Source organism: Astatotilapia calliptera, chromosome 3, assembly GCF_964374335.1.
Source record: "Astatotilapia calliptera chromosome 3, fAstCal68.1, whole genome shotgun sequence".
NCBI classification, from domain to species: Eukaryota; Metazoa; Chordata; class Actinopteri; order Cichliformes; family Cichlidae; genus Astatotilapia; species Astatotilapia calliptera.
The window spans coordinates 18,556,084-18,578,680 of record NC_137424.1 but is presented as its reverse complement, the minus strand read 5'-3'; the positions used below and the strand labels follow the sequence as shown (position 1 = coordinate 18,578,680).

The 22,597-nt window shown below is 42.3% G+C and overlaps 3 protein-coding genes and 2 long non-coding RNA genes across 5 annotated transcripts in view; all 5 read left to right on the top strand.

The window, feature by feature from the left end:
* The window catches only part of LOC145422992 (NACHT, LRR and PYD domains-containing protein 12-like), a 436,730-nt gene that overhangs the window by 343,703 nt on the left and 70,430 nt on the right, over positions 1–22,597 (top strand). The window lies entirely within an intron of this gene.
* LOC113035156 (protein NLRC3-like) overlaps positions 1–22,597 on the top strand; it is a 106,401-nt gene that overhangs the window by 63,893 nt on the left and 19,911 nt on the right. The window lies entirely within an intron of this gene.
* LOC145425313 (uncharacterized) overlaps positions 476–22,597 on the top strand; it is a 32,970-nt gene continuing 10,848 nt past the window's right edge. The window contains exon 1 of the long non-coding RNA XR_013905979.1: positions 476–1,750. This is a non-coding gene — a long non-coding RNA (uncharacterized LOC145425313). The remainder of the gene's footprint in view (positions 1,751–22,597) is intronic.
* On the top strand, positions 1,757–10,875 carry LOC145425305 (uncharacterized). The gene is made up of 2 exons (XR_013905970.1): positions 1,757–2,433; positions 9,047–10,875. It is a non-coding gene; the product is annotated as an uncharacterized LOC145425305 (long non-coding RNA).
* LOC145426165 (protein NLRC3-like) lies at positions 18,951–22,160 on the top strand. The gene has a single exon (XM_080299703.1). It carries the CDS (start codon positions 20,565–20,567, stop codon positions 22,158–22,160), a length of 1,596 nt encoding a protein of 531 aa, XP_080155829.1. The 5' UTR covers positions 18,951–20,564.

Below are 22,597 nucleotides of genomic sequence, written 5' to 3'. Positions count from 1 at the left end.
GCACGATTAATCGTTAGAAAATCGCGACCTCGATTCAAACTTATTTGCGATCTCATTTCCAAATGACGATTTAAAAGAAAGAAAAAGAAAAAGACGACGACGATTGTACCGCATTTTGATCCGGGACGTACTCTGCATGAAACCAAGTGCTCACTCTTCCTGCTCAACAAATGACAAGGGCGGAGCCTTATACCACGTGATACAGAAGCTGTGCCGTGTGATGCTAATATTAGCAGGGAAAAAACAACGGTAGACTGGTGGGTAATAAGCGCATGAATAATACAGAAAACAGAGATTGGAGACGGGAAACTGTTCTTGAAGTACAGAGACAGATAGAGAGAGAGCTAGCTGTGCATGGAGTGTGATTTTAATAGTCGTGGAAGCAAAACAGCAAAATTAATGACATTGATCAAATGTGAAGCGCAGTTTGCTGCTTCTTTTGCTGCTGGCTCTGAATTTTGGTTGGAGAGACAAAACCTGCAGCTCAGAATCAGCGCAAGAAGACGTAATCGCAGCGCGGACCGGACGCATCAGGATCGCTAAGCTCCGACAGCGTGTCCGTCTACGAGCCGTCGGGTGAGAAAGCCGAGAAAGACAAAGTTGATTCTGATGCGTCGGTCCGTTCTGTGTTTACGTCTTTGTGTGGAATCAGTGTACCTGCTCTCATTTACACGGATTCGCATTTGCGACCAAATTGGTTGCACTCTAGAGCCCTGTTACTTGATGAAAGTTGGTTTTGCAGAGTTAATCTTGCAGCTCAGCCACAGCATAGCCCTCAGCAACCAAGAGCATGCTAGCGGGCCGTTGTTATTATGTTATTACTGTGCTTTTCGGAAAATAAGGCACTCTAAAAATCAGTCCTTTGATTTTTCTGGAAATCGACAGTGCTCCTTATAATCCGGTTTGCCTTATGTCTCTACCAGCTTTGCACATCTACAGACTGAAATCTTTGCCCATTCTTCTTTGCAAAACAGCTCCAGCTCAGTCAGATTAGATGGGCAGCGTTTGTGAACAGCAGTTTTCAGATTTTGCCACAGATTCTTGATTGGATTTAGATCTGGGCCCTATTTCAGGAAGCCGGTTTAGTGCAAACTCTGAGTAAGTATACCCTGAGTTAACGAAAACTCTGGGTTTTCGGTTTCACAAAGCGAGTTTAGATTAATCCTGAGTGAGTTACTATGACGACACACTCCGTGAAGCTAACCTGCTCCCTAGCAGGTTTACTTCAACTAACCCTGACGTTCTCCGCCTCTGTGTCGGAAACCTGACTGTAGGAAGTGTCAGACATGGCGTGCTCCTTCCTTGAAGAGCCAGTAGATGTTGAAGCCCAAATTCTCCGCAGAGCTCTCCGCCGGGAGAGAGTGATTAGAGCGCGTTCGGACATTTTATCATTTCCTGATGATTTCCTGTGTGAACGTTACCGTTTTTCAGCACAATCTATAAGTTATTTGAATAACATCCTCAGGCCTAATATTGCTCATGTGACACATCGTGGACATTCTCTCAGTTCTGTACATATTATTTGTATTGCACTTCGGTTTTTTGCAAACGGGAGTTTTCTGTATAATATTGGTGACGCTGAGCACGTTTCCAAGGCTACCGTCTGTCGGGCAGTCAGGAATGTTACAGTTGCACTGAAACGTCTCCTGTACTCGTTTGTGGTGTTCCCCGGTCATAGACCCACAAGATTTATCAAAGAGGGATGCCACAAAATTGCAGGTAGCAGGATGAACAAAACTTAATTCATGATGTGGTGATACTTGAACTACTACTTAAATTTTACATTTATTTTCAGGGTTCCCAGGCGTGATTGGCTGTATAGATGGCACTCACATTCCAATCATTGCTCCTTCAGTAAATGAAGGAGACTATGTGAACAGGAAGTCGTTCCACAGCATTAATGTACAGGTACATAGTTCCCTGTAGCATTTCAAACTAACAAATTATTTCATTATAGTAATGGATGCTAATTTGTGTTCTCTGCACTGTGAAGATCATATGTGATGCTGCCAACATTATCACAAATGTGGAAGCCAAGTGGCCAGGCTCTGTGAGTGGTGGTGGTGGAGGACCCCCACCTGTTTTTCGGGCCTCCTCTTTTTTTATAGTGGCCATAACGGGTCACATTTGAGCATACAGAGTAAGCAAATATGTACTTGTAATGTGCTCAGATGATTTCAATAAGTGCTTACAGAAAGAAAATTAATGTAGCCTCTAACTGCAATTGATTTACATCGGACAAAGAGACCAAGCACTATGGCTCAATTACACCTTACCTGTTTGGTATTTGGTGAGTATTGAGTTGTATTTTTGTTATTGACCAAATACTTATTTTCCACCCTGATTTACGAATAAATTCTTTACAAATCCTACCATGTGAATTCATGGATTTTTTTTTCACATTCTGTCTCTCACAGTTGAAGTGTACCTCTGGTGCAAATTACTGACCTCTGTCATCATTTTAAGTGGGGGAACTTGCACAATCGGTGGCTGACTAAATACTTTTTTGCCCCACTGTATGATCCACCGGTGGTGATATTTTGGTATTTTGTGAGTTCCTGATTTAACAAATCAGCTCTTTAATCCAGGCCTGAGAGATTGAACTTTAAAGCGCTATAAAATATTCTTACTGAAAACAGTCGCAAAGTATTTTTCTCCATGATTATAATGAGCTTGGTAGAAATTCACTTATATGGGACACTGATCGAATGAGAAGTCCCGAGCCTAAAAGGATTGCAGCGAGTCAATCCAGTCCAAAAACAAGGAACTGTTTCCTTCAAAATGATGACGTCATCTTGCTGGTGATGGAGGCTCGAATAGGTTGCGCGTGAGACTCCATTATCAGCAATATCTGGTATGAATGTGTGTGGATGTATGCATGTGACTGGACTGTGACGGACTGACGACTAAAAGTTTAACTGACTTGATATTGAGACAAAAACGGTACCGACTTTAGGATTAGTGAATGTCCACAACAATTCACCCAGCCTGTAAAAGAAGGGTGGATGTTTTGTCTTGCTTTGTTTTGTTTTTGCAAGAACAGAAGGATGATAGAGACTAAGGGGGGAGGCTGTAGCTTCACATGAGTGTGAACTGCAGACTGAACCCTTTGGTTGCTAATTTTGAGTTACTGATGTTTGCATTAAGAAAATTGTGTTTTTAGTAGCTGTAGTTCGATTAATGTATCATATTATATGGTTGGGAATGTTAAATGCTAAAGTGAAGAAAAGGTTTGATTCCACTCATGACGGAGCAGGTTATTATTAACCATAGCAGGTCACTGTAAAGAGTCAATTAACTTTTATAGAGGTAAAAAAAACAAAAAAACAAAAACCTCCACTGAGGTCTATGAATAACAGGGGAATGATAGACTTGCCACACTCAAAATGGAGATATGTAATGATAAACACTGGTCCCCGTCTTTTGGGTGCTTTCTTGAAATAGTCAGTAATTTAAAAGTAAGATAGACACAATGTCCTCCTGAGACCCAGGGAGGAAGAAAAAAGAAAAAAAGGAAAAGCATTTTCCTTTTTTCTTTTTCTTTTTTTCTTTTTCAGATAAATCAAGTGTTGGGACGGTAAAAAAAACACATTACAAAAACAAAATTGTTTTTAACCAATTTTATTTAAATTTTACAACATGTGCACTACAGTGCACAAGGGGAGTTCATTGATCACGAATGTGAAACTAACAAAATTCAAGAGCTATTTAAGAAAATTAAAAGCTCCATTGAATTTGTTGTAAGCAGGATATTAAAACTTATTTATATAACAATATAATAATAAAAATGTAGATCAGGGACCAACTTAGAAGTCACTGACACTTCACTAGCTGTAAGCCATTGGTTCAGGAACAAGTGATTGCACTGGGCTTTCTATTTCACAAAAATCAATTCATTTATGATATCTGAGGAAGTACTGTGATTTTTTTATTTGGAGACACAAAGCAACATTTGGCACTTCCCACATCTCACATATGTTTTACTGTTGCACCCAACCATTCTACAACTGAAATGCCTTGGACTGTTAACCATCTCAGGCAAGTGGAGGGAACCATATTTTGCTACACTCTCATCTGATTGGGGCCTCCTTTTCTTGATTTTTGGAGAGAACTCTTCATTACTGGTATTATTCAGGTCTTGTTCACATGTTTGTCCCTGGTTTCTCAGCCAAGAGGAGCTTGAACTCCAGATACTGGGAGTTCTTTTTGCACATTGAGATCATTGATAACTTTCAGCAAAGACGTGATCGTGTAGAAACAATCAGGTGTCATGGATTCAGCTATAAATGCGACTCTTATTTTTTACTATACTGGAAATCATTCCTGCATTTTACCCATATTTTATTTTTAACTCAAAGCAAAAATTCCAGATTCTCCTACATGTTGGTTTTGGACCAGATAGGACGACAGATTTCAGGTGGCCCTGTGTTTTTCTCTATCACATCTGCCACTGCATCTCGATAATCTTTGTGTGGCTCCTCCTGGGTTCTCACCCTCTCCTATCTGGCTCACATGACTCTCATCTTCTGAAAAATCTCTGTTTGAATCTCGCTCAATTATTCTGTTAAGAATTCTCTCTGCCTTTGTCAAAGAGTTGTCTACTAGGAAAAAGTGAAATAAATATAAGTACAAAGTCCCGACGTGCACTAGAGTACACATTAATAAATTAGTCATGTTCTCTGTGAAACTCAATAAGCCTAATTCTTAAAGACCCCTCAAATTATTTACTAGATGTTTATTTTTTGAAAATTAATAAAAATCTGAGTTTAACAAAACATTTTAAATGTAAATATCAAGCTTACCTTTCTTTCTTCCTTAAAATGTGCTGGTGGGCATGCCAGCCATTTTGAAAAGGTGGGAAAACAATTGGCAAGGCCACACCCCCACACATGTGATATAATTTTAAAGGTACTGTTGTCCTCTCTAAGAAACATCAGGACTTAGAGGAGTGGCAAGTAGAGTATGAGAGCTACAAGAAAAAAACTAAATGTGTACTACAGTGTGCAAAAATGAATTACTGGGTCATCAGGGGGTTATGAGGGACATTTATAAAACTAAAAATCCCACAAACCTTGAAGTGCACTTGAAAAGCTCACACAAGAAGGTTAACCTAGCTTACCTTGAAGAGCTCATCAGGGGGAGCACACCCCCCCCCCCCCCCCCTCCTTGAAGAGCTCCCCCACTTAACCAGCATCCCCAGAAAACAGCTAACCCCAGATAAGGCAGCGTGATGCGTCCCGAGACAACAGGACTGGGACATCTAAATAATTGTGTGAGTCAATCGCCTTCAAAAAGTTTATCAATTCACCTGAACCAAAATTAGGAACACCCGGTGCTGCAAGAGTTAATAGTCTCAATACCCAAGGATAAGCGGAAGAGCATGATTGATATGATGGAACTGGGATTTGGTTACACTTAATTTTTGCAAAACACAACTAAAACTATAACTGAAACTAATCAAAACTAAACTGAAATTAAGGATGTTCAGAAAATAAAAACTAGACTAAACTAGCGACTGATTGGTAAAAACTGATTACAACTGGTAAAAATTGAAAATCTGGAGTCGAAGCTAAATAAAAATAAAAACTAATGAAGATGGCAAAACGTTTAAAACCCTGGTGCAGAGATTGGCGAATCTGACCAGGAAATGTTATAAAATGGATTGTCGGAACAGCCAGCGTTAAAGTCACCTTTGACAGTCCAGACTAAGATGGCGTTGAACATCTTCAGGGCGGAAAAGGGTTGGTGTGACCAAGGTGTGGTTTGGCTTGTTGTATGTATATTTTGAGATCATATGGCTCTGGATGGACCAGTTACCAGGCCATGGAAGGAGGACAGACTCATTGACTGAGGAGAAGGAATTTTCTGGGATTGGAGATCCTCTGGGTGAGTGGTTGACTGAAAGCATGCATAAAATAAAATTTATCTGTTGTTATTGATTGGTAATAGATTGATAATTGGCCACATTTACAGCTGTATTGACTTGTTGTGGACGTAGTCGACTTCAGGTTTAAGCACTCTAATCAACAGGTTGAAAATAGTGACATTAAAGGAAGAGTATGCAGCGCCACCCTGTCAGACGCCAGTGACGGTGGAGCTCAGTGATGAATCAGGTGAGCTGCATTCATGGTTGACTCATAGCGGAGTTTCCCCTGCTGTGGTCAGTAAGGGGAGATCAGGGGGAAATAAGATTTAAAAGAGGCATTTATAAACGTTTATGTGTCAAGTGAAACGGGATAAAAGGGGGTGTTTTACTCTTATTTTGGCATCAGCTTTATTATTGCATCAGAATCATATAACTAGCATTGCATTAAACATTTATTGAAGTTTTTGACATTGTACTAACATTTGTGTTCCAGTGATTGTTATAACCGCAGGTTAATTTTCTATTTACAGGTGTCAGGATAATCATACGATCTTCTATTGCAGGTGTAACCATGATCATTTTCAGACATATTGCAGTTTGTTGCTCATTATAGAGTTGTGCTCAAGTTAATAAGGGTTAAAAGCTACAGTCAACGCGATGTTTGGCTGATCTATGGTGTGGAGTGACTTCGAGCATAGAGGGCCGCACGCGCTTACATAACATTGATATTATGTTATTCTTTGTGATTTTTATTCAATTATGTCTTTAAGCTAAGTTTTAAATAGTGGCAGTTAATTAAATGACATTCATTTAAGATTATATACTTGAGTCAGAGCATCATACGCAGATCAACTTAACAATCTGGGAAACCTTGTAGCTGCCTAACCTTTTCTTTGAATGTTCTAGCTCCGTTGATTTGACACATTGGAATGTGTCAAAAAAAGGGGGGGGGGGGGAGTTGAATTTTAACATCAAACAAGGATTATTTGAACATTTTTATAACTTCATTTGTGTCTTTAATAACTTAGGAATGGTAAAGCTTAAGCTAATAGCGGCCCGAGAAGTTTCCGGTCTTTTGTAGAGAATCAGTGAGAAGCATAAATCATTATTTCCATGTGTAAGCATCAATCATTGAAATGAACTGAATAGCGTTTAGAAGATTTGTTAATTTGTTTATCTTTTGTTAAAAAGAGTGGTTTCAATAAGTTTCAGACACACCTTGCAAATGTGCTTATGATGAGTTGGCACTCGGCCTTTTGAAGGTCATAAGCTTCGTTCGGCGTGATGGTCCGGACTGATAAAGTGTAGGAAATGCCTTGAGTGCAGAGGGCTAAATGCAAACACGCTTACACACACATAGGATATGATTAGAATAAGTCCCTGGGACATTCTGAATGTTTTAGACCAATTCTGAATCACTAGAAGGTCAGTAGATAACAACATTAGATTATTAGGGTTAGGAAGAGAGGTGTTTTGGTTTTCTGTCTCTTACAGAGAAAGGGACAGACACCAGACGAGGTCACAGATATGCGAGGATCCTCCGCAGCAGAGACAGACACAGTGACTGCCGAGACATCAACTGGGTCCAAGTGTCATGGCGTTTGGGCTCCAGCTAGTCACCACAAAAGGATGGATCCCATAAACACAGCAATAACCATGAAGGGGTTGGCGGAAATCCAGGAACACCAGACCAACGAAGTTCGAGAGGCTCTTGGGCAAAAAGGGGGACGCGTTCCTGATCTTTTTCTGGAGGATACACAGATCGTTGTTTGAAATCGGGGCAGAATAATCCCCTGATCTGTGCCACGACTGAAGGGTTGTCTAACCCGAGGTTGAAGAATGAAGAGCAGAGGATCACCCAACTGGAAGACACTGGTAGCTGCAGCAATAAAATAAAGGCTAAAAGCTCCTTGGACAGAGGTTCTAGTCTGAGTACGTCGGAAGGGTATAAGGTAGCACCAAAATAAAGCTGTGGGAGAACTGGGGAGTGTCATCTGTACCTGCTATTGTTGGAATAATAGTTTTTCTTGCATCTGAACTGCGCAAACACAGAGGTCATCTCACATATGGTTCGCCCCTCAGGGGGACAAAGGGCCTCAGGAGTGAGAAGAGATGAACCCGGCGACACTGGATTATAGGGTGTTGGTGAGCTCATTATTCTAACGAGCTCATCAGGGGGAATTGTTAGATTATAATATTATTTTATGCCATGTTATACCCCTAATTAAAGATTGTGAATTATTATGTAGTTTTAGTTTGCATCATTCTCCTGAATTAGAAGAAGATGATAACTATTGCATTTGTTAAACTGATTTGCATTACATTAGACTGCTGATTTATTGTGGATGAATGATATTGTTTTATGATGCATTATACTGCTGAGTTATAAGAAATACTGTTTGCAGAAAGTCATCACCTTATTGGTCTGATTAGAAGAGAACAGAACATACTGGAGTTTTCTGCCCCATCTCAGCAGGAGCAGATAAACGGGGAGCCAAGGTCGTAGCTTAGGCGCCGTGTGAGAGAAAGGATGTGAATGTTTAGGCTTTTATGATAAGGTGGAGGCACCAGAGGCTATAAGAGTTTGAGCAATGTGTAAAGGATACTGGCAAGTGGCTTTGGCACCAGAAGCGAGAGAGCTGACAGCCTTCAAAACTCCTTTTGGTATGTACCAATTTAAAGTCATGCCATTTGGGCTTCAAGGTGCACCAGCGACATTCCAACGATTAATGGACCATGTACTGAGAGATGTGTCAGCATTCTCTGCAGCATATGTGGATGACGTGGTGGTGAACAGCCAGTCCTGGGAAGAGCATGTCATTCACCTACAGAAGGTGCTACACTCCATCAGAATGGCTGGACTGACTATCAATCCCAAGAAGTGCTCCATAGCCAAGAGAGAAGTGGAGTACTTGGGCTTTGTAGTTGGCTCTGGGAAGATAAAGCCGCAGGTTGGAAAGATTGAAGCAATTCAGTCCTTCCCAGTTCCGACAACAAAAAGGAAGGTGAGAGGTTTTCTGGGTCTAGTAGGCTGGTACCGGAAATTCATACCTTCTTTTGCAGAGCGATCCACTGTACTGAATGACCTCACAAAAGGCTCAGCCCCCAACAAAGTGCGTTGGACAGAAGACTGTGAGCAAGCATTCAGAGACCTCAAGGAAGCAGTTTGCACACATCCAGTTCTACACAGTCCAGACTTCAACAAGCCATTCATCTTGCAAACTGATGCTTCAGGAGTTGGCCTTGGTGCTGTCCTTCAGCAAGAGGTGGATGGTGAAAGAAGGCCTGTGGTGTTTCTGAGTCGGAAACTACTCGACAGGAAGACGAGGTATTCGACGGTGGAGAAAGAGTGCTTGGCCATGAAATGGGCTATTGAGGCCTTGAGGTATTATCTTCTGGGACGTCACTTCACTCTGGAGACTGATCATCGTCCCCTCCAGTGGTTGAACCGCATGAGGGATGCAAATGCCCGCATTGCAGGATGGTACTTGTCTTTGCAGCTTTATGACTTTACGGTCCAGTATAGGCCAGGGAAGTCAAATGTGGTTGCTGATTGTTTATCTAGGATGACAGAGGACTGAAGCACTTCGCGCTCAAGAGAGGGAGGAGGAAATGTAAGGAAGAGGACTCCCTTACTGTATTTTTTTTTTTTTTTTTTGTGCCTGTCCCGTTTGGCTCTTTTGCCATCAGAACTATTGTCTAAAGGCAAAGAAAGATGCCCAACGGATTTACTTTACCAAATTGACCATCCCAGCCTTGCCGTAATGGTCCATTTGATTCACCTTTTATTGTTCATTTCATTTTCACTTACTGAATACGGGACAGACTTGACTGTATTTATTTATATTATATGTATAGCACTTTAGAGCACACCTTTCACTTTATTAAAAGTACCTTATCAAGCAATTTATGAGCATTGCACTTTAAGCATGGATTTGCACACAAGAAGTTTAAATATTTATTGACTATTTATTGGGAATTTTAAAATCAGTTGGTAGCCTTATTTCAGATCCTGCACAGCTGCTCCTCATCAAGGAATGTGGTGGTTGTCTGTCAGGAGAGAAGAATGGTGATTGAGATTGTGATTAAGGTTTACCAGTAAGGAAAACTAATGCAAACGTGTGTGTGAAATCTAGGGATAAAAGTGGTGCAAATAAGTGTTTGTAAGTTAATGATTACTCACCTTTCTTGCCTGTGTCCTCTTCAAGGTGTTTGGGCAAATGTTTCCCCTGGGGTCCAGACACCATTTAAAGGTTCCGGGAGAGACCATTGGTAAAGAGAGTGTGGTGAATCTTTTTGTGCTTGGGTTTCTGGGTTTTTATAATATTGGGTTTGGTGTAACATTAAGTGTGAAATATTTATTAATATGTAAATGTGGAAATGTATTTATTTATTCTAATTAATATATTGTATACTGTGGTGGAAGGTTGGGATTTAAGAATTTACCTGAGAGTGGAATAATGGTTAAGTCTGTGACAGCTGAACATATTTAAGGCTGCCAGTTGTCATTAGAGGTGGATTTTTTGTGCTGTGAAGAAGCTCGACAAGTTAATTGTTGTAAGGAGAGCCATATAGCAAATAAATACTTTGTTCCACTACACTTGCCTTGGTCTGTCTCACTGTGTTTCCAGCCGCTAAGGGCCGCCCTGTTACAAGGACAAACAGCAGCACATGTTCTCTAAATGTTTGCAGTCATTTTTAAATGACGCTGATACTACATGAGACATTTTCCACATTTATTGTCTTTGAACAGAGAATAATAAAGCCATCAAACATACACAGGCTTCTGCAAATACAAACTTCTGTGGTGCATTTGATGACCTGCAGAGGAGAACAAGTCGGGCTTTTCAGCCCTAACACAACAAGAACAGCTGTGGAACCATTGGCCATTTGCCATAGTGTAGCTGAGTCAAAACAGCCCAAGTGCTGAGAGGGAAAACATGATGATTTATGTAAAGTCATAACTGGCTGCAGCAGCTGAGCTTTGACCTGTGAGCTGCAGCTTAAGCTTCTTTTATGGTTCAGTGTTTAATGTTTAAACTGTTTATGGCTGCACACACACCCACAGTCAGGTTGTATACATATTGAAATATTATATACAGTGTGGCAGCTGACCTTTGACCTTTGACCTGCGAGCTTCAGACTCATTGCTGGTGTGAGGTGTTTACTATTGAAGCTTGCAGACACACCCACATCCTCTAATTTGTTCTCAGGGTTGTTCAGTGTGTTGGAGTTGGAGCAGAAACCTGCTGCAGGTTAATTATTGATCAAACAATATCACACAAGGTGCAGCAGCTGACCTTTGACCTTTGAGCTTCAGACTCTTTGCTGGTGTGAAGTGTTTAATGTGACTTCAGCCTGCAGACACAGAGGACTGATGAAGCAGAAGATTGTCTCTGTTTCTACACAGACCTGGTCCAGACAGCAGAGCTGCAGAGGGAAGACGTTCATGGGAAGAAGCTGAGTAAGTGCAACGTCCTCTTTGAATCCTGGATCAGGAAGTGAAGCCGGAGAATATTTGGTGTTTCAATAAGGTTTCTGTCTTTGACTCAGTCTGCTGTCACTTTGTTTCAGAGAGAAAAAGAGATTTCAGATTAACTGCATTATATGCTGAGTAACTAAATGCTGCTAGTCTGTGGTGTCACTCCCAGCAGCATCACGTCATTTCTTTACTCTGACCTTTAACATCAGTTAACTTAGCTAGCAGAGCAGCTAGCAGTTAGAGTATGAACTCTGTGTCAGCAGTCAGCTTGGTCCTGGTGGTCACCTGGTTTCATGTTTGCTGATGATCCAGATGTGTCCACATAATTATTTATTTCTGTAAATGTAAAGACTTTACAGATAAACAACAGCAGCCCTCTGGCTGGACTCTAACCTGTGAGTTTCCTGTGACTGAAACCACAAGCTGACATTTTCCTTCTGAAGCAGCTGAATGGATGTTTAAGTTTACCTGCATACATGGTGCAAATAAACCCGCTTTGGATGGTTTGGAGGCGGAGCCCAAAGCAGGACAGGATTCTAATGTGATTGGTCACTTTGATGAGGTGGCTGGAACTCAGGTGGTCGAGCAGGTCACCTGCTAACCAGAAGGTTGGTGGTTTAATGCCAGTCTGCATGGTGTCCTGGTGAATGTTCGACAGGAAACACTTAGACACATGGAAAAAGTGCTTGTGTGAACGTACAAGTTGTGTAAAGCTTGTGTTTGAAAAATAAAGTTTATTTCTTATTATTTATTTTATAATAAAGTTTTTTCCTGTGCAGCAGTGGAAATACTGACAACTATAGCTGGATTATTTATTTGAACTCTTTTAAACCAGAGGCTTCAGACGCAGGTTCTGCAGCCTTTAATGGTAATAGTCAAAGTGTGATCGGTGAATTGTGAGCAGCAGAAAGGAGGAAAGCACTAATGCTGGCACAAGGGGCCACAAGCCAGTGTACTCCAAGTGCCAGCCTGGGTAAATGGGGAGTGTTGCATTAGTAAGGGCCTTCTGAACTAAAGCTTTACCAAATAAAATGCGTGGATCATAATGAATAAGACTGTCATGCTACTGATGGCTGAAAGAAAAGGAAGAGGAGGAAGGAGGCATGTTAGGAGTAGGGATGGGTATCGTTTAGGTTTTATCCGATACCGGTGCCAAACCGGTACTTTTGAAACAGTGCCTGTGCTTAATCGGTGCTCGAATCAGTGATTAAAGAATGGAGAACACAAACTTTGTCCAAAAACCTCTCATGTTTTTATTTTTAGCAGTCTCTTTTTTTCTGCAAAATGATAACCAAGTTAGCCTTTTCTGTTGATACAAGATACCTCCTTTGGTTGGAACCGGTGCTTAAAGAATGGAGAACACAAACTTTGTCCTGAAACCGCTCATGTTTTGTTGTTTTTTTTGTAAAAAGATAACAATGTTAGCCTTTTGTGCAGCTATAGGGCATATATGGTATCACTCTATCAAACAAGAAGACAGCAGCATGTAACTACAACGGTGTTTGCTTGTTCACCTTACATTAATGTAATAACGTGGTTAGCCTACTCAACGTAAATTACACACAAACAACATTAAGCTACACACGCAGAGAAGAACGGCTGCTGCTGCCGTCATCATCCTCATCATTTCTGCTCCTCTGGCAGGGCTAGGGGCCAGGACTCTCCTCTTCAGGTTCTTGGGGGATGTTGCTAACTCCGTGTCCGATAACAGGCACCACACCCGCAGTAGTTGTGCTCGGTGTGAGGTCTTGCAGGAAGCTATCAAATACGGTGCATTTCTCGGCTTTAAAAAAAAAAACACTATGCGTCGCCGGGTGTTTCATGGTAAACAGACTGATTCTTATATAGCGCTTTTCTACTCTCCCAGAGTACTCAACATGCCACATTCACCCAATCACACCAGCACTTTATCTGTACTCAGTGCTTTCTAAGTACATTCACACTCCGAATGTGGAGAGCAAGTTGGGGTTAGTATCTTGCCCAAGGATACTTGGCACGAGGAGCCTGGGATCGAACCATCAGTCTTCCGACCAGTAGGTGACCAGCTCTACCTCCTGAGCTACAGCCTCCCTGTTTCACCAGATTCGAGGTGTTACCTCCTTTGCACAGTATCAGCTTAAAGCACTTGTTGCAGGCTGCTGAGTTTGCATCTTTTGCTGTGAAGTACAGCCAGACTTTGACCGCTTAGCCTTGGGCATTTTTAATCTGTCGCTCTGCTCTAAAAGAACATACGTACCGGGGCCCGCCTACTATCCTTGGAAAGGTAAAATGATTGGCTAGAATCCAAAGTGTATGACATCTCAGGGAAAAAAGCACCAAAATGTGCACTGCTTTTCAGTCTGGTTACTACAGTTTATGTCAGACCCGGTGCCATAATGACATCAGATACCGGTGCCCATCCGCAGTTAGGAGGCAATGGTAGAGAAGGAAAGACAGGAGATGGTAAATGGCCTGCATTTGTATAGCGCTTTTCTAGTCCATAGCGCTTTACACTACATTCAGTCATCCACCCATTCACACACACATTCACACACTGGCGATAGCAAGCTACATTGTAGCCACAGCTACCCTGGGGCGCACTGACAGAGGCGAGGCTGCCGGACACAGGCGCCACCGGGCCCTCTGACCACCACCAGTAGGCAAACACGGGGTTAGTATCTTGCCCAAGGATATTTGGCATGCAGCCAGGGTGCAGCCTGGGATCGAACCACCGACCTTCTGATTAGTGGCTGACCTGCTCTGCCACCTGAGCTACAGCCACCCAGAGTGGAGGTGATGTATCTAAATGCATCTGAACAAAGCAGAAGTGCACACCAAACTCAACGGATAGTCAAATGTAGAATCACAGAACAGAACTGCAGGCTGAGTTTGGATGTTTGTCTTTCACACCTCTCTGTGTCTCACACACACAGTGACGTCAGACACAGTCACACTCACTGTTCCATCTGCTTTGTGCACAAATTCATTACTTTCTTCCTTCAATGATCTACATACTACGTGCTGCCCAGTGAATACTTTGCAATGTATTCCATCCCCTTTCAAGGCAGAATTACCCAGTTTATTCCCCATTACAAGACAACAATCAGTCACACTCACACAGACCACGTCTGGCCCGCACTCGCTCACACGTGCGTTTACCCACCAATGAGAGCTCTATCCTCCTTACATATTGGTGGATAAACCAAACACTCAACGCCCTCAGCGGCAGAGGAAAAACCTCCTTTCGGTGGAGCAACCATCCTTAACCCTCCTTAAAAACTGGCGAAGAAACCAGACCTCCTTAGAATAATTAAAAAACTGGTGGGGAAACCAGACCTCCTTAAAAAAAATAAAGAAAAACCGGTGGAGAAACCAGGTAGCTTCTAAAACACCATCTGTTTTAGAAAACAAAACAGATGGTGAATTCTTTAGAGAATTTTCTAGAAATCTTTTTCTTTCAAAACAGAATTCAGAATATTGATCTTTGACATGGAAGCTGTTTCTACAGGATCCTGATGGACACTCAAAGCTTTCATAAAATGTTCTCATTAGTTGTTTGCAGCAGAATATCACCTGATGTGAACCAAAACAACAAAAGTGCTCTGCACATGTGTGTGAGACTACAGATTCTAGAATCAGAACTGCTGATTTCATTACTCTGAACTTTTAAAGGCAGGTTTTGTATCTGAGAGCAGGGACACTTGCTGTGTTCAGTGTGACTCGTCTCTGCAGAAGGTCAGGGCTCTGATAGTTGCAGTTAGCGGGTGACTTACTGGGCAGGTGGATCCTGAGTGTCTGTGGGAGTCAGGGTTCATTATGGTCCTGGTTGCTACTGGAAATAAAGAAACAAAAGGAGGGTGTGTTGTTCAGGAAGTACAGACTGTAGCTCAGCAGGTAGAATTACTAACTGGAAGGTTGGAGGTTTGATCCCTGGCTGCTCCAGTCTGCACGCCACGGTATCCTTGGGCAAGATGTGGAACCCCGACTTGCTCTCCGATGCATCCATCATAGTGTCATTGTTAGAAAAAGAAGTGCTTGTGTGAATGAAGCACGCTGTATAAAATGCTTTGACTGCTCATACAGAAAAGCAGCTCATAAGAACTGGTTCATTTTCCAGATAATTCCACTATTAAGACAACAGACATTTGGGAGGCTTTCTCTGAGAGTAACACTGAAAGTCTTGCTGCTCCTCCACAAAATGAACTTCAGATTAAAGACACAGCTCAGCTAAACACAACTCAAACTAATCTACACTATTTTTCTTTATTACGCAGCGTTTTTATAACTATTTCCAGACGTTTCTAAAGATGGAAACAGAATTAAACTCCAGCCTGATGCGTTTCTGAGGTTCCTGACTCTGACCGTCCCTCAAACGCCTCTCTGGGCGTTTCCTTCCGTCGCTTTTACTTTCGCTTTCGTGAATGTTGTGGCGCAGTTGATCGTCTTATTAAATTCAGTTCTTTGCATTCTTTTGGCGGTGAAGAAAAACTGGGCTCAAAGTGGTCAAACTCAAAAAATGATCTTTATTTTACATTCCCGGGAACGGAGAACTGTTAGGCGCTATCATGCACCCACAGCTCTGAAAAAAAAATCACAAGCTGCATGTGTATATATATTTCTGCTACGTCACATATAGTTTCGATCAAAACAACTCCTTACATAGTAGCAGTTGATGACAATGACAGCTGCAGAGTTTGTGTCTGATGTATTAAGTATGAAACACTGTTGGGCTAAAATCTGGTCAGAATGAATCCAGGTGCAGGTGTGTCAGTTTAGGACCACTGGACTAACATCCAAGTGCTCACAATATAAAGTGTATTCTGTAGTAACATCCTGGTGTTGCAGCAACAGTCCCACATGGAAACGTCAACAGTCAAACTCAAAATCTCTTTTTGTCAACAATAAAATGACAGCAGACCAATTTGAACAAAGTTGGTAAAAAGCTTCAGAAATTAGTAAAATATTAAAAAGTGTCTGGATGCTCAATCATCCAGTAAATCCCCAAAAAGTTGATGCTGTTCATCTGGATGTTTTCAGCAGCATGGATCAGTGTGAGGACAGAGAGGAGGGAGTCCCTCCCTCTAAAAGCACTCTGTGTGGGGAACATGAGAGCCAGACCAAAGCTCAGAGGTGAGATGACCATCTCTAACTGTCCATGACTCTTCTCCATGTCACAGCTCAGCACTCACATCACTGCTCCATCATTATTCACACTCATACCTCTGTGTGTGTTGTTTTAAAGCCCAGAGCTGTGGGGCGTACCAGGCTCAGCTGGACATAACCCTGAAACTAATCCAGAGCCTGGACCTGAACCCAGCTGTGTTTCCTTAAAGAGCAACGAGTCGAAGGATGCTGCTGTAAACTTTAACAAAAGACTGTTATGTGACAAAGAGTAAGTACATTATTTTTATGAGATTGTTCATCATGTCTTTAATTTAATGTTTCCAGTTTTTCCTTCCTGTCTCATGAAGCTGTGACATTTATTGTTTTTCTTTTAGGATCAATAAGAGGCCAGAATCTCCTGGACCTGAACCCAGCTGTGTTTCCTTAAAGAGCAACGTGTCGAAGGATGCTGCTGTAAACTTTAAAGGCTGTTCTTCTGCTGCTGAGAGGTAATGTGTGTCTAGATGTTGTTCCTGACTCTGTATTTCTGAATAAATCCTCATGTTTAATATCAGCTCAGCTCTTTTTCACACACATTTCTATGTTGGTGTGTGAAGCGGTGTGTGTTGGAGTGTTTCCACAAACACAGCAGTCAGAGTGGAAAGAGTGGATGTTGTAGGAGGTGTTTGTGTAGTGAAGAGGCTGAGTGTCTGTAGGACTCCAGCTGCTCCAGCAGGTGTCTCCTTTGTGCTTTGCTTCAAACACAGTGTAGGGAGGAGCTTCCACTCAGGTGTTTCAGGTGTTGCTGGATGGAGGAGGACAAATAGTTTTTCCCTTCAGTGACACTTCAGCAGCTCAATGTTCTGGGAGATGTTTGTCTTTATGAAGGTTTATGGATTCTTGTTCTTACTTTGGTTAAACTGAGCAATACATTTTCCATCTAACATTTAAAGTAAATTTCCAGGTGAATAAAAGATCTGCAGCTGCAGCCTCTGTGATGTTTCACAGTCTGAAAGTAACAAATTCAACCAGAGTTCAAACAAAGGCTTAATATACGTGTGTGTTTGATATAATGCCAACAAGTACAAACAGGTGTTCTTACAGGTCTTAATCACAGAGCTCTGATAAGTCTGGTGACTTTCACACTCAGCAATTTTGCTGCCTTTTATTTTATATTGGCCTTTTTAAAGCCCTTCAAAGTCTCCCACATTCATACAGAGCTTTTAACACCAAACTCCTTTACAGTCCTTCTCCTCTCACACACGATCACACGACTGATTTGTCTGCAGCAGCTGTGTTACTGCTAGTATTTTATTATGTGTGTAATCTCCTCATATTGTTCCTGTGGTTTAGTTTGACTTCCTTCTGCAAACTCAGCTGCTCTGTTGCTGATACACGTCTCCATGAATATGATTGATCAGATGCTGCCAACACCATGTGTTTCACGTGAGCGCTCAGCTGAAACCCTGGGTTGACTTATCGAGTTAATAACAAGCTTCACGTGACTGTGAATGCTAAAGTGAATCCAGATAAAGGAAAGAGACCCTGCTAATGTTGGACTCACTTCTTAGTGTAGATCCCAGGAGGAAGTTCAACATAGCCATTCTTTGTGCTAGCTCGACCAAACCTGAGACCACAGTGCAGCATAATGATCATCATCTGTCTCTGTCAAGGACATTTAAAATCCACAAATAACAAACATAATTATATTTGATCTTTAAAAATGATGATTAAACAAAGTGTCAAACATACTTAAGTAGAAGGACTGATGTTTGTGTTAAAATACCCTCTTAAAGCTGAAATACTGATTCAACTTTCTCCAAAAGTTGATTCAGTTCATCTGGACGTAGCATTTTGTGGGAGAAACATTTCGTCATCATCCAGGTGACTCCTTCAGTCTCAGCTGACTGCAGGATTCAATCTTATAAACAGGACATTTGAATAACAACTGAAACCAGCCCACTGAAGGAACAATGGGCTGGGAGGTCAGTTCCTTAATCTTAATTATGCAAATTTGTGTGTGAATCTGTGAATGGGACTCATGACCATTGATCAACAACCACTGATCAATGGTCATGAGTCCCATTCACAGAGAGTTGGGGAATGGCTGCAATCACAGCATGTAAGATGGTGACAGATGTACCCTTAGGCCCCCTCCTCCATTCAGAGATGGTCTTTCCCTTTTCACGTAAATGGCCTCCTTGACTCCGCCCTCAAACCAGCGTTCCTCCCTGTCCAGGATGTTACATCCTCATCATTGAAAGAGTGTCCACTGGCCTGTAGGTGTAAATAGACTGCAGAGTCCTGGCCTGACGAGGTGGCTCTGCTGTGTTGTAGCCAAAGGTTGTTTGGTTTCCCCGATATGTAAATCCTGGCAATCCTCCTGCACTTAACAGTGTACGCTATGTTACTCTGTTACTCTGATCCTTGGGATGGACCAGTTTTTGGCGCAGTGTGTTTTGGGGTTTAAAAGCCACAGAGACCCGGTGTTTAGAAAAAATCTGTCTCAACTGCTCCGATACTCCTGACACGTACGGGATCACTACAGGTTTTTGCTTAAGCAGCGGCTGGTAAATGTGGTTATCCCAGCTTTGACAAAAGTCCAGCTGGGATAACCACATTTACTCTACGTCCAGATGAACAGAATCAACTTTTGGAGATTTACTTTCCTGGATGATTAAGAATGCATCAAGACGTTCCTCCTAAAGTGTTATTCAGTGTTGTGACAGTCAGCTGCTTCAGCTGCTGCTAGGATGGGCTGTGGCAAAGAGAACAGAGAAAATCCAAATCAGAGTTTTTCTCTGAATTAAAAGCAAGGAAACAACAATATATTCTACATGGTGAAACTGATGGTTTCTGGTGTTTGGGTCTGTTTTTCTGTATTCATGCAGATAAAGTGTAAACTCAGATGAATTATACCATCAAATGTTAAAGGAAAATATCAGGATGAGTGTCTGTGAGCTGAGAAGGACGTGAAGCGAGCAGTTTATCCCAGAGCTGAAGCTGCTCTGTGTGCAGAGATGAGCTCAGATTCCTGCTGTGATTGATCAACAGTCACAGAAATGTAGACTTGTAGTTATTACTGCAGTATGGTCACAGCAGATACTGATAAACATGTATTATGAGGATGGATGATCAAGTTTCTCACTCTCTCCTTTAAATCTCAGTTTTTTCTTCTTCACAGTTTATCTGTTAATTTATTAATGAATAACACTGAAAGAGTTTCTGTTATATTTCCCCTTGAACATCAGCTTATTAGGGCGGCATTAGGAAATAGCCCCCCTCCAAAGAATGAATAAATGAATGATGATAATAATAAAATGATTCAAAAGCAGAGCTCAGAGTGGTAGAATGGTCAAACATGGATCCACGGGTGGTTCAACTGCATTTGGTGACGTGACTAAAGCAAATCTTTCAAATAATCCCACCATCAACGGGATGTTGTCTCCTTTACTACGGTTACTTTACTTGGTCACCGTGTGAATTTCTTTGAAATGAACCAAATTCTTTTATTTGTTGGTTGTTGCATATTTAACCTCTACAGTCAGGAAAGGAGGAGATGAGGCCTCAACAATGTTGGGTTGTAGCTGTGGTTCAGGTTAGAGTGAGTGTCCATGGAATAAATGTAAGTCAGTGAACTGGAAACATGACTGTGTTCAAACTTTGTTTTCCTTTTTATAATGAGTCTAATCAAAGGTGGACAGAAGTATCTCCACTTTGACTTTTCTGTGTCACCATCAGAGCTTCTGCACAGTGTGGAGAAAGATCCAGAAGCAGAGCTGGACTGCAGACAGCCAGTCAGAGCAGCTGTGTACAAAGTAAGACTGAACATCTGTCTGCTGATGGACTCATTTCTGAAAACTGGACTTCTTGTGTTGTTCAGACATTGAAGAGTTTTCTTTCTCTTTAGTCTCATTGTTTTTCTTTCTTTCAGCAGATGTTGGTCTGCAGGAGGTTTTAGATGAACATAAGATCAGTCTGAGGAGGAGATGTGAACGTGTGACTGAAGGAAGTGATGAAACAGGAAGTAGAACCCTCCTCAACAGGATCTACACTGAGCTCTACATCACAGAGGGACAGAGTGAAGAGGTTCATACCCAACATGAGGTGAGGCAGCTGGAGACAGCTTCCAAGATGGACGCCCTCCATGACGCTCCAATCAGGTGCCAGGACATCTTTAAAGCCTTACCTGACCAACAGAGACCCATCAGAGTGGTTCTGACCAACGGCGTGGCTGGTGTTGGAAAAACCTTCTCAGTGCAGAAGTTCACTCTGGACTGGGCAGAGGGCTTGGAGAACCAACATGTCAGTGTGGTGGTTCTGCTTTCATTCAGGGAGCTGAACCTGATCAGAGATGAGCAGTACAGTCTTCTGGAGCTGCTCCATGTTTTCCATCCAACATTACAGAAGGTCACAGCAGAGAAGCTGGCTGTCTCTCAGCTTTTGTTCATCTTTGACGGCCTGGATGAAAGCAGACTTTCATTGGATTTCACCAACAGGAAGCTGCTGTCTGATGTCACACAGAAGTCATCAGTCAGCCAGCTGCTGACAAACCTCATCCAGGGGAATCTGCTTCCCTCGGCTCTCGTCTGGATAACTTCCCGACCCGCAGCAGCCAATCAGATCCCTCCTACACGTGTTGACAGGCTAACAGAAGTACGAGGCTTCACTGACGCCCAGAAGGAGGAGTACTTCAGGAGGAGATTCAGTGATGAAGAGCTGTCCAGCAGAATCATCTCCCACATGAAGACATCCAGGAGCCTCCACATCATGTGTAGTATCCCAGTCTTCTGCTGGATCACTGCTACAGTTCTGGAGCACATGTTGACTACAGAGCAGAGAGGAGAGCTGCCCAAGACCCTGACTGACATGTACTCACACTTCCTGCTGGTTCAGACAAAGAGGAAGAAGAACAAGTACCATGAGGGACATGAGACGAGTCCACAGGAGCTGACGGAGGCTGACAGGGAAGTTCTTCTGAAGCTGGGGAGGCTGGCGTTTGAACATCTGGAGAAAGGAAACATCATGTTCTACCAAGAAGACCTGGAGCAGTGTGGTCTGGAAGTGACAGAGGCCTCGGTGTACTCAGGAGTTTGTACAGAGATCTTCAAAAGAGAGTGTGTGATCTTCCAGAAACCAGTCTACTGCTTTGTTCATCTGAGCATTCAGGAGTTTCTGGCTGCTGTCTACATGTTCCACTGTCACACCAACAGGAAGACAGAGGTGCTGAAGAACTTCTTGGGACAAAAATACAACAAGTCCTCTCTGGATGATTTCCTGAACAGAGCCATGGAGAAATCCCTCCAGAGTAAAAATGGCCACCTGGACCTGTTTGTTCGCTTCCTTCATGGCCTCTGTCTGGAGTCCAACCAGAGACTCTTAGTAGGTCTGCTGGGTCAGACAGAGATCAGTCCAGGAACCATCCAGAGAGTCATCAACAACCTGAAGGAGATGAACAGTGATAAAATCTCTCCTGACAGAAGCATCAACATCTTCCACTGTCTGATGGAGATGAACGACCTCTCAGTACATCAGGAGATCCAAGAGTTCCTGAAGTCAGAGAACAGATCAGAGAAGAAACTCTCTGAGATCGAGTGCTCAGCTCTGGCCTACATGCTGCAGATGTCAGAGGAGGTTCTGGATGAGTTGGACCTGCAGAAGTACAACACATCAGTGCCGGGACGACAGAGACTGATTCCAGCTGTGAGGAACTGCAGAAAGGCTGGGTGAGTCCAGATGTGATCATTAACATCATTGATCAGTGTAGGTTAGTAGCTTAATTTTGAAAATAAAATCAGATTGTAACCACAAAGTGTTTGTGTCCATACGCTGCAACCTTCCACACCATTCCTTTATTGTACAGACTCAGCAGCAACTCCATGGATCCCAAATCCAAGAGTGGAGAACAGATTTGAAGTGTGTCACATCCATGCAGTCACAGCTGTTTCCACCATGTTTCCACTGATATTAATCCTGTTCAATGACACGTTTCATATCAGTGAATATGTTCTTTAGGACGTCCACTGACATGTTTAAGTGTCCTGCTGGAAATCACTCAAATCATCCATGAAATCCATGAAAAATCCTTTTAGTGTTTCTAACTTCACCCTCTGTCCTCTCTCTCCATCCTCCTCACTGCTTCTTTCACTGATAATCACACAAACATC

What these genes read in the sequence shown, in the direction of transcription:
- LOC145426165 (XM_080299703.1), top strand. Translation starts at nt 20,565, where the DNA reads ATGGACGCCCTCCATGACGCTCCAATCAGGTGCCAGGACATCTTTAAA.